This window comes from Mytilus galloprovincialis, chromosome 1 (assembly GCF_965363235.1).
Source record: "Mytilus galloprovincialis chromosome 1, xbMytGall1.hap1.1, whole genome shotgun sequence".
NCBI classification, from domain to species: Eukaryota; Metazoa; Mollusca; class Bivalvia; order Mytilida; family Mytilidae; genus Mytilus; species Mytilus galloprovincialis.
In genome coordinates, this window is record NC_134838.1 from 72951595 (window position 1) to 72963723 (window position 12129).

Sequence of the window (12129 nt, forward strand, 5' to 3'; positions counted from 1 at the left end):
ATACCCAAAGTTTGATGGCCCATTTCTTTGTTTTAGGAGGCATGAATTGCTTGAATGCATCCCTCCCTTTGTAAGGTATCATGAATCGTCACCTATCGTTTGGGGACATGTTGGTCTCTCATTTTTGTCTGTTAAGGGGGTCTTTAATTTATCTGAGTTTGTAAGATACATCATAATTAGCCTCCCATCTTTGCTCACCTCGCTGGTGCGTATCAGTGAAGTGTAGATACCTTATTATCTGCATAATTCGTCCATTACTTTGAAAAATTAGAGACCATGACTTATATTTTTAATAACTATAAACATGATAAAACCTTCAAGTGTTGGGATTAAATTTCAGGATAAAAACAATATAATGTACATTGTCAGAAAATATAAAAATTTTGTATAATTTCTAAAGCTCATACAAATATATTTTTATTTTTTCCGTCAATGTACATATATATTGAATATGAGAATAATTGCCTGTTAATATAAACATATAATTGTTATGGCTTTTTTATATGTGTGTGGCTCTGATCTGGCTGCGGTTTAACATCTTAGAATTGAGATTATATTCACATTTATATATGATTTATAAAAACATTAGCGGTTTTATGTCAATTATCAAATCATTGCAATATTACTTTGCTCTTCATGGGCCCTTTAATTAGAATAAAAATATCTTACCTCTGGAATAAAAATGTCTTATCTTATCTAATTATAACTATTAATTATTTGGTTATCAGATAGAAACATTTAGAAAAAATATCGTTCTTTGGGCCTCATAAGTTTTGTGGACCAGTATAACACTTCTTGGTTGGGATAAATGGGGAAGACCTCTTTCAAATTTCAATATATATATAAAATTCTTGGTGCCATCAGTCATTGTTGGGGGGCATCAGGGGCATTATTTATATCTGCCAGCTGTCATTATTTTCGTCTGAAAGTTCGCTGACCCTTTCTCTTTCAACATCACTTCAGAAGTGATCATGAAATCATTTTTGAGGTCAATGGCTTTATGCATTTCATACCGTTGACCAAGAAGTTCTACTTCTCCCACCGAAAATCCCTCAAACTCGTCCTCTGAACTATCGGACTTAAAGTATAATACTGCAATGTCACTATATTTAAATCAAGTCATAAAAAATCACCAAAGCCTAATCACAATACAAGACAAGAACAGACAGACAGATACGGTATTAATAATTATGAGAATTACGATTTTTGCTTTATTCTACAAATCGGTCTTTTAATGTTGTCTTTAATACCTAAAAGTCTTAAATTACAATGAATCTTTGTTTTTGCTTTGAGACCTGATTGTCGAAAAAAATATTTAAAAATTAATTATGCCGTTTCAATGCAAGAAAGAGTCTGGGAAACACTCAGAATGCACGATTTTGCGTTATTTTTCTCAGAGCCTTAAGCGGCCCCCAGACCCCTCGCCCAAAATTTTTTGCCTCACTATTAAAAGAGGCTAGTTACGGCCCTGTCGAGCCTTCGACTTCTTGCAACTTCTGTCGCAGAAAGCTCGACATCGGGATAGTGAACCGACGTCGTCAGCTGCGTTAACTCACTTTTTTAAAAGCTAAATATTTCAGAAGATAGAATACCTGGATCCTTCATACTTTGTATATAGATGCCTTATGTTATGAAGTTTCCGTATGTCATATATGTCCATTTTCCATGGCCTCATTTTCATGATTTAGGGATTACTGGAAAAAAAGTAAATATCTTTTGAAATGTCTATTTCTCTTTTATTAGGAGCAACAGGATAACTATATTTAGCATGTGCATATATACCTTGCAAGGACATAATTTCACGGATCAGTAAACAAGATTAAGTTTCGCGTGGTCAAGTCCATATCTCAGATACAATGCAATATTTGGTGTATGGGATGATTGTAAGTTGTACATGTCCAAATGGCAGGTGTCTTCTGACTTTGACCTCATTTTCATGGTTTAGTTGTTATAGTTAAGTTTTTGTGTTTTCGTCTGTTTTTCTAATACTTTATACAATAGATCTACTATCAATGGAATGATTGTAGATTGTACATGTCCAACAGGCAGGTGTAATCTGACCTTGACCTAATATTTTTAGTGTTCAGTGGATAAAATTGAGGTTTTTTTTGGTTTGTTTTTTTATTATTTTGGTCTGATTTTCACACACAAAATTTAATTCAACTATTGCTTACACTGTATTAAGTTTTCCTGGTTAAGCTTGTTTCTTAGATACTATATGCAAAAGGTCAACTATATTTAAAGCATTATGATGTATAAATGATTGCAAGGTGTATATATGTATATCTCACGTGGTTCATCTGACCTTGACCTCATGTTCCCATGATAGTTAATAGACCAATAGTAAGTTTTCGCGGTTACGTTTGTTTCTTAGATGTGCAATAGGTCAACTCTGTGTAAGGCATATTTGGTGTACGGAATGATTGTAAGGTGTACATGTATTTCCAGTTTGGTTTATCTGACCTTTGACATCTTTTTCTTGGATCATGTTAAGTTAATGTGATAGTTGTAGTAAAGCTTTATATTTAGAACTGTCTATATAATGTCAATGGTTAGTAAAAATGGCTAGCTATAGACATTTCTGTGTGTTCACTCTTGTTTTAAAAGCCATGATCACTTCGTGCCAAACATAGCCAACACCCAGCACTTCAATGTAAAGCTTAAACTAGAGGCTCTAAAGAGCCTGTGTCGCTCACCTTGGTCTATGTGAATATTAAACAAAGGACGCAGATGGATTCATGACAAAATTGTGTTTTGGTGATGGTGATGTGTTTGTACATCTTACTATCTTACTTTACTGAACATTCTTGCTGCTTACAATTATCTCTATCTATAATGAACTTGGCCCAGTAGTTTCAGAGGAGAAGATTTTTGTAAAAGATAACTAAGATTTACGAAAAATGGTTAAAAATTGACTATAAAGGGCAATAACTCCTAAAGGGGTCAACTGACCATTTCGGTTATGTTGACTTATTTGTAGATCTTACTTTGCCGACATTTATTGCTTTTTACAGTTTATCTCTATCTATAATAATATTCAAGGTAATAACAAAAAACAGCAAAATTTCCTTAAAATTACCAATTCAGGGGCAGCAACCCAACAACGGGTTGTCCGATTCATCTGAAAATTTCAGGGCAGATAGATCTTGACCTAATAATCAATTTTACTTCTGTCAGATTTGCTCTAAATGCTTTGGTTTTTGAGTTATAAGCCTAAAACTGAATTTTACCCTTATGTTCTATTTTTAGCTGTGGCGGCCATCTTGGTTGGTTGGCCGAGTCACGCCACACATTTTTTAAACTAGATACCCCAATGATGATTGTGGCCTAGTTTGCTTTAATTTGGCCTAGTAGTTTCAGAGGAGAAGATTTTTGTAAAAGTTAACGACGACGGACGACGACGGACGACGGACGCAAAGTGATTGGAAAAGCTCACTTGGCCCTTTGGGCCAGGTGAGCTAAAAAATGGTTATGATATAATTTCTCTACTCATGAAATAAAAATTTCAGCTATATTAATGAATGATTTGTTTTCAAAGGAAAAATGGTTACATTGAATAAACTTCACAGTGAAAAATAGCTATTGTATCTATACAGTAGGAGAGGAACTTAATCTGGGGAAAGGTTTCTTTCGTAATCATTGGGTTTTTTTTTTTTTTTTTGCTGCTTCGTGCATGTGCCAATCTGATGAGTCAAGCTAACTCCAAAAAATTCTTAGTTTATTCTTATTTTGTGCAGTTACACTACTGTGACAGGTTAAGAGAGGATTTAGAACTCACAAACCTATTGTCATATTTTTACCTTCTACATTATTTATGGACCAGTCCCAAGTTAAAAGCCTGTAATTGAGTGGTTGTCCTTGGTTGCTGTTCATTGTATTTGATTTCTTTTATTGTTTTGTCATATATCAACCTGTCGGTTTTTTCATTGGTTATAGTTATATGTTTTGTCATGTTACCTTTTTAGCTCACCTAGCCCACAGGGCCAAGTGAGCTTTTCCCATCACTTGGCGTCCGGCGTCCGTCGTCGTCCTCCGTCCGTCGTTAACTTTTACAAAAATCTTCTCCTCTGAAACTACTTGGCCAAATTAATCCAAACTTGGCCACAATCATCTTTAGGGTATCTAGTTTTAAAAATGTGTCCGATGACCCGGCAATCAAATGAAGATGGCCGCCACGGCTTAAAATAGAACATAGGGGTAAAATTCAGTTTTTGGCTTATAACTCAAAAACCAAAGCATTTAGAGCAAATCTGACTGTGATAAAATTGTTCATCAGGTCAAGATCTATCTGCCCTGAAATTTTCAGATGAATCGGACAACCCGTTGTTGGGTTGCTGCCCCTGAATCGGTAATTTAGAGGAAATTTTGCTGTTTTTGGTTATTATCTTGAATATTATTATAGATAGATAAACTGTAAACAGCAATAATGTTCAGCAAAGTAAGATTTACAAATAAGTCAAACATGACCGAAATGGTCAATTGACCCCTAAGGAGTTATTGTCCTTTATAGTCAATTTTTAACAATTTTCATAAAATTTGTAAATTTTTATTAACATTTTCCACTGAAACTACTGGGCCAAGTTCATTATAGATAGAGATAATTGTAAGCAGCAAAACTGTTTAGTAAAGTAAGATGTACAAATTAAACACATCACCATCACCAAAACACAATTTTGTCATGAATCCATCTGCTTCCTTTGTTTAATATTCACAAAGACCAAGGTGAGTGACACAGGCTCTTTAGAGCCTCTAGTTTATAGCTGACAGCATGGTATGGGTTTTGCTCATTGTTGAAAGTCGTATGGTGACCTAAAGCAATTTACATCCATGTCATTTGGACTCTAATAAAAAGTTGTCTCATTGACGATTGTCAATCTCATTTTTTTAAAGAATCAATTAAATATTAAGACATGGTCAGGTAACACCTTTGTGACTACTCTAAACCTCTTATAACCAAATAGTCACAACTTATCACTTATACTGAATGAAAATCGATCTGTGAAGTCAGGATTGGGTGACTTGCTTCTTTTAATTCAATCAATTATACAACACAGCAAATGTTTATCAACAGTAATATTTAATATTTAGTAAATATCATAAAAACAATTAGTACATGTAGTAAGCAGAGTAAAATATTTGAATTACAATCAGTGAGAAGAACGTTTTTAAAAGTTGAATAATTTATCCCTATACTATATATGGTATTGCACTTTAAAGTTAATTGAGCTAGGATAGGACAAACTGAAAATTTTCAGATAGGCACCTTTGTCATTATTTCTCTGTTTGAGGGTTGTCTCATGGCAATCATTCATCTTCTTTTATTTATAAAGATAAATGTATTAAATGATAAAATTAACATATTTTCATTGATCTACTCTAGATAGCATTAGATAATATTTATAATTAGATATACATGTACATTTACATGTAGAAAATTCTAAGATCATTTTATATAGTTCATGTGTGCAGAATGACCTATTCAGTTCAAAGAGGCAGGAATAGAGTTGGTCCATTCAAACAGTTTTATACCTGTAAATGACTTCCTATATAATATCAGGTTAGAGTAAAGGGTATTATCTAGTTACAGAAATGATAACAATCAACTATACTGACCAGCCACTTTCTTCTCAGAGTTGAGTGTAGGTGGTTTTGTTAAATATCCTATTTCTGCTACAAATACCATTATATTGCTTCAACTCCCTTAATTTGGCTATGAGTGCTCAAGAATACTAGTAAGTAAATCAATGACAACAATCTTGAGTTTAACAAATTCAGTAAAATTGCTGCATTTTTTATTTCAGAAATAACAATGTCTACTTATAAATAATTCATACAAGTACACATATATTGCATAATCAATTTTAAAAGCATAAAAATTAAGATCAAGTAACACATAAAATGATGAATCATCCAATGAAAAAGAATGTTTTTTTTTAAACATTTTTTCAAAGTGAAATATATCAACCTTATCAAGAAAATCAATGGTTTACACCATTTGTTTGCACCATTACATTGCCATAAAGTAATACCTATGTCACATCGTCAACAAACTACTCTTATCTCAGATTAAAAAAAAAGTGTTTCAATTACAAAATTTCAGTCTTTGGGTTAGAAAATTTACATGACCAATGGTTAGTTAATTTGATGATGTATTAGGCTTATTAAGATAAGAGTCAATTTACCAAATTCAGATATTGTGTAATGCTTGATCTCTTAACATGCTTGATGTACATTTGTAACTTATTGTATTCAATTCAATATTTTATTTAAGTCTCATCTACAGTGATCTATAATATATAATATAGCATTACATTCAGTGTAAATGTAAAGTAGTAACAAGACAGATGTCAGATGGGATTAAGGGTTTTCTAACCCCTCCAGAGCATTTAAGATCACCTTCAGGTTTATGGTGGGGTTTGTGTTGCTTAGTATTGAGTTTTGTATACTGTTATTTGTCCTTTGATGGTTTTGCAATGGCAGTTTAGGGCACATTTTTTTTTCTCGACTATATTATGCATCTGAATATTCCTTTAACATATTTTTAGCTATCTCATCGTTTTCACACCATCAACAAACTTACACTTGTCAAAGATTATACAACATCAAAAATAAAATTTAATCATCTTCATCGCTACTCCAAGTGTCAATCATAACAGTAGGTCTGGCTGACCGTACTTCATCAGCAGAGTTCTCTTTCACATGTAATTCACTTTGAGTTTTTAAGTGGTCGTCATATGATGAGTCTGTATCTGGTGTCCATATCAATATATTTCTGTCATTACCACCACTGTAAACATCTTGCGTAGGAGAATGAAATTTACAACAGTTCACAGAATTGTAATGACCTTTTAACCTGTCAATTTTTTCACCGGAATAAACGTCGAACATGTCAATATTTGATCGGTTTGGAATGAATAAGACGTCTGGTGAACATCCATTACTGACACTCAATTGCACTAGTTTTTTCGTATCATTTGGAACGTTTCCATAGTTTATGAGACAATTTTTCCCTGAGTTAGCATCCCATAGTCTGATACAGTTATCTGTACCATAGGAAATAAGATGTAGACCATCTGATGTAAATGTAAGTCCATTTATGGCACCATGATGTGCTGTGTTACCTAAAATTTAAGATAATATATGAGCTGCATCATATAGAAATCAACCTTATCCTAATCAACATCTATACATCTTTTATTTTTTTTTTTTTTTAATTGATACTTGTTTATTCCAAATATTTCCTGTTTACAATTTCCTCAGTTGCCCAGGATGCAAACTGTGGATTCCCGTTTACATTTAAACCAACTGTCCGGGAAGCAGGAGGCTGAAAAAGTGCACAGTACTATCTATACATCTTTTAACCTATTTCGGGTTTGAAAAAAAATTAAACAGAAAGTCTATGACTGTTTGCATATTGAATTGTTAATCGAATGCTACAATACGGAACAAACTTCATCTTTTATTTCATTGTATTTCCTATATGAATGTTTGTGAAATCAATCAGCGTTTAATATATGTACATATTTACGTACATTTGCATAAGGTCAATTTCTATCTGACGCAGAATATTATATCAAATTAATAAATATAGTATTCAACAATGAAAGAAGTATGTTGACATTGAGAAAAGTAATAAAGAAAAAACATCTAGATTAAAAAAATCAACGGTATAAAATTGTCATTAATAACTCAGCACTAAATAAAACACTTATGATTGATAGAATCTTAACTAACGTCTTCAATACTACAACAAATGCTTAATAATATAAAATCAAGGATAAATTAATTTAAAGACAATTATTTTGCCAGGCATTCCAAAAAAATATTTTATTTCCCAATAGAATGTTACATTCATGAAAATTCGAGATTCTAATTGCATTGTGAATTGTAAATCAAAATAAAACAATTCATTTAAAACATACAAAACATTGACTAAATGTCATAGTTGTAGCATAAAAATGTTATATGATTTGCTTACTTTCTTTTTGAAATTTTGAACCCTGCTTTGTACAAATGATAGGCTGAACTAGATTTTTTCCACTTTTATATTTACTAACCAGTAGTATTATCTGATGGTTCTTTACCATTATACTGATCTAACACCTTCATAGCACCTTTAGCACTTCTCACATCCCATAATAATACACGATTATCAGCTCTGAAAATAAGATAGAAATTGCTGGTCATATAAATAATGTTACACAGATGCATACTGTTGATTTCAATTTAGTGTTTTTTTTTTTAAATGTACATGATGTATGACTTGAATAATTTACCTTCTTCATACATCAATGTACATACAACGTGTGGATGGACTAATGCTTCTCTTCTTATATTAATTATGTCCTTTTTTATTTTGCAAAATTTTCTGCAAAAAGAATAAATGATTTAAATGATTTATACACTTCTTTGTAATTTGTTAATAGACATTTCTACAGTTGAATTATCTGTATTCCAGGGGCGGATCCAGCCATTTTAAAAAGGGGGGGGTTCTTAACCCAGGACAAAGGGGGGGTTCCAACTATATGTCCCCATTCAAATGCATTGATCGGCCAAAAAAAGGGGGGTTCCAACCCCTGGAACCTCCCCCCCTGGATCTGCCAATGAATTCAATTAAATTATGTGTATGTTAATCTTTATGTTGTAATGGAAGCAGCTAATGATAAAACAGCCAAATATCAAACTTTTTCCTGAACTATATATACATGCATCTTGAAGCTCTGTGTTGAAGACCGTACTTTCACCTATAATGGTTTTTCTTTTAAAAATTGTGACTGGGATGGAGAGTTGTCTCATTGGAACTCATACCATATCTTCTTATATCTATTTTAATACAGATATATACAAAAATTCTATTCTATTAATTTTAATCACAAAAAAACTGAACTCCCAAGGAGAAAAATTCTCTAAACATTGTTTACTCACTTACCCACCAGAGGCTAAGATAAATTCATCTTTCGGAGACCATTTAACACAGTATATAGAACTTTGGTGACCTTTTAACATGTGTGAACTTGCCCCTGATTTTAAATCAACCAGCTTCAGCCTTGAACTCTGACAACCAACTGCTATAAGGCAATGTTTTGTGGCAACAGGGGAGAGGTCATGTTGATATACAATTCCACTGAACTCATATTCATCCACTGGCTGAAACAAAAAAAAGGGTGATATTCATAAATTACAAACCAACACAACATGCATTCACTGGTTGAAACAAAAAGAGAGATAATTAACATCACAAGCACTATAGTTTTATATATATATTAATCATCAAATAGAGTAACATGATTTGTTGATCAATATCAGTCAGAGCTCTGATATAAACAAGACAGGTTTGTTTTTTTTGTTTTAATGGAAGTCAGAATATTTGGTTTCATGAGTTATCTCCCATCAATTAAAAAACAAACTTCTACATGTCAAATAGGATCTCATGTCATTTAGTTCTACAAGTAAAAAAATACATGATACACTGTAACATGTATTGTCATACAAATATTCATGGTTATTTATTGAATATGAGTCTCTGTAGACATAATAGATTAATTCGTTTAGCATGTTTAGTACTGAACAATAATCATAAGAATGTTTGAAAGAATTTGATTTTCAATTTTGATTTTCAAACATTGAGTCTTTGACAATAAATAAAATTTTCAAAGTGTGCAAACATTGTACATGTACATGTCAGAAGATTCAGTTCCTAATAAGCTTCAATGTCTTGTAATTTTCATTTATCATGTTTATACTTACTATCAGATTATTTGTGTCCCAGACTTTGAGAAGTTTGTCTGTTCCACTGGTTGTAAAGATTCCAGTATCTAGTGGGTACCAACATACTGACTGTATACTTGTCTTGTGTTTATAACGATTATGTCTGTCTATTTTACACACCACTTTACAGGTGTATTTTACATTCCCTGTCTGATTCACTATGTCATGAATAGCTGCTGTACCATCAGAAAATCCTGATAAAAGACTGAAAAAAACAAAGAGAAATCATTTCAGTTTGGGAAAATCTTTAAAGCAAAAAAAATCCATTGATGTGCTCATCAGTTTCCTTCAAGTTATCTGTTTAATAAATTTCATCTAATGCTTCGTGTAAAAAAAAAATTTTAGCGTTATTTGTCATTGCTCAACACTCACTCTAAAAATTTTATTTTTTGCAGGAATTCTAGGAAAAAATCCTATTTGCACGAGGCATTGGCCTGACTGGAATCAATCTAACATGTAAATGTAATTAATGTATGCATATGCTTCAGAAAGAAAAACCTCATACATGTACATTTTTGTAGTTCTGATCATTGGAATCTCAATAATTTTTATATTTTACATTCTTACATGTAATAAATTATGATGTCCAATTTTGATCAAATGTAGAATCTAAGTTGATCATTCATATATTTTTCTGAGAATATTGAATATGTGTCAGTGTGTCAATATATATTGTCATGAATGTAGGTTGTGTCAGAAGAGAATTTCTTGCATCACAACAAAAAATATCATGTTGACTTACTTTCAGCGATATTTTTAATGCAAACAGATGTTTCAAAATATTTTGTCTTTACACAATTTCAGCTAATATAAGTTTGATTTTTCTTCTTTCAGTTGTTCTAACTTACTTAACCAAATGTCCTACCACAAAATACTGCATAACCTTTTAAAAAAATTGTATACTTGAATTGGCAGTCCAAATGTTATCGTATAAAAAATAGTCTATTCAGAACACTTTGACTTTAAATATTACTGAATGTAGTTCTGGCCCCAGATTGATCCATGGATCCCCAAATGGATTTATTGTTTATAGTCATCCATACTAATTTAAGGTGATAATTTGATAAATTGATTTGAATTCAAATATTCTATAAAAAAAATGAAATCTTCATATAAATATTCCAACAAATGTTTTATCTAATAAATAAAAATTCAATGTGAAAATATTAGTCACATATATATATCAGTGTATAATCTGTTTTACCGTCCAATTTTTTAGATTATTATAAAATTCAGAAATTTTTATCATGTTTATTACAATGTACATTTTTGTATTAGTCTGAAATAATTATGACGTCTGGCAAGGCTATTTTTTCTTTTTCTGGGACACCTTACAATCTGGCAAGGCTATTTTAATTTTTTCTGGGATGCCTTCCTATAGCTACATTTTGTACATGTACATAACTTGCATATAGAATTGAAATAGCCGCATTGCCTTCCCAGACATCATAATTATTTGGACTACATGTTTATGCACTAGTACTTCATGTACAATAATTCATGTTAGATAATATTTATTTCTAATCTGCTATTATAATTATCACTTTCTCATGTACTTTTTAAATTGGGATCGGATCAACTTTAAATATATGGGGCGGGATCGATTTGGGGCCAGATCGAAATGAAAGCTAACAGCTGGTAAATCATTAGTCCGAATTATGCTGACGTCCAACAGCTATTTTGCTAGACAAGCTGGGGCTGTGGGACCTCTCAGCTTGTCTGGAAAAACAGCTGTTGAACTCAGAGTTATCTCGGAGACTCGGACTAGTAAATCGTAAATGGAAATTAGTAAATGTTTTTAACACTTACTATCTTGATTCTATCAAATCAATATCTATGGAATTAACAGCGCCCTGACTGGTCATTTCTACATCTCTATGTCTACTTAATTCTAAGGCAAATGTCCTTCTTGTTGATTCAGCTCTTCTCAAGTTCAGTGGATCAAGTAAACCTTGCTCTCTTTCAAACAGAAATTTCAACATTTTTTTAAATTTCAGTAGTTCACTGGGATCCGTTCACTGCTTTATTTTTTCTAAAGTTTCTCATCATCAGACAGTTCTTGTAAACGCTAACAGAAAACATGACCCTAACTGTTTCCTGATCATGATTTCTTATGATTTCGTTGACAGTGCATTTTGTTTACATTCAATACTTTGTCATAAGTTATGAATTAATACCCCGACCCTGAGTTTTAGGTAGTTTGAACTGTTTCAGTCTGTAACTTATAGCTAGTAATAATATTCACCTTTTCGACTGAAATTGTTGTTTTGACTATAGTTTGAAATTTCAGAAAAATATATTAGATTTAAAATTATAGTTATATAATGTTTTTATTAAAAAAAGTATGAATAAATGTTTTAC

At 31.9% G+C, this 12129-nt stretch overlaps 1 protein-coding gene across 1 annotated transcript; it reads right to left on the reverse strand.

The window, feature by feature from the left end:
* Positions 1 to 5756: 5756 nt before the first annotated feature.
* Positions 5757 to 11914, reverse strand: LOC143083284 (DNA excision repair protein ERCC-8-like). The gene is made up of 5 exons (XM_076259557.1): positions 11578 to 11914; positions 9748 to 9973; positions 8930 to 9147; positions 8058 to 8158; positions 5757 to 7121 (listed from the first exon to the last, which is right to left on the reverse strand). The coding sequence occupies exons 1-5, from the start codon at positions 11748 to 11750 to the stop codon at positions 6616 to 6618; spliced, it is 1224 nt and encodes a 407-aa protein (XP_076115672.1). The 5' UTR covers positions 11751 to 11914; the 3' UTR covers positions 5757 to 6615.
* Between the last annotated feature and the right edge of the window lie 215 nt (positions 11915 to 12129).

Coding starts and splice junctions, on each gene's coding strand:
- LOC143083284 (XM_076259557.1), bottom strand. CDS start 11,750: ATGTTGAAATTTCTGTTTGAAAGAGAGCAAGGTTTACTTGATCCACTG. Junction 9,974..11,577: donor GATTTGATAGAATCAAGATA/GTAAGTGTTAAA, acceptor TGTTTTTTTCAG/TCTTTTATCAGGATTTTCTG. Junction 7,122..8,057: donor ACCATCAGATAATACTACTG/GTTAGTAAATAT, acceptor CTTAAATTTTAG/GTAACACAGCACATCATGGT.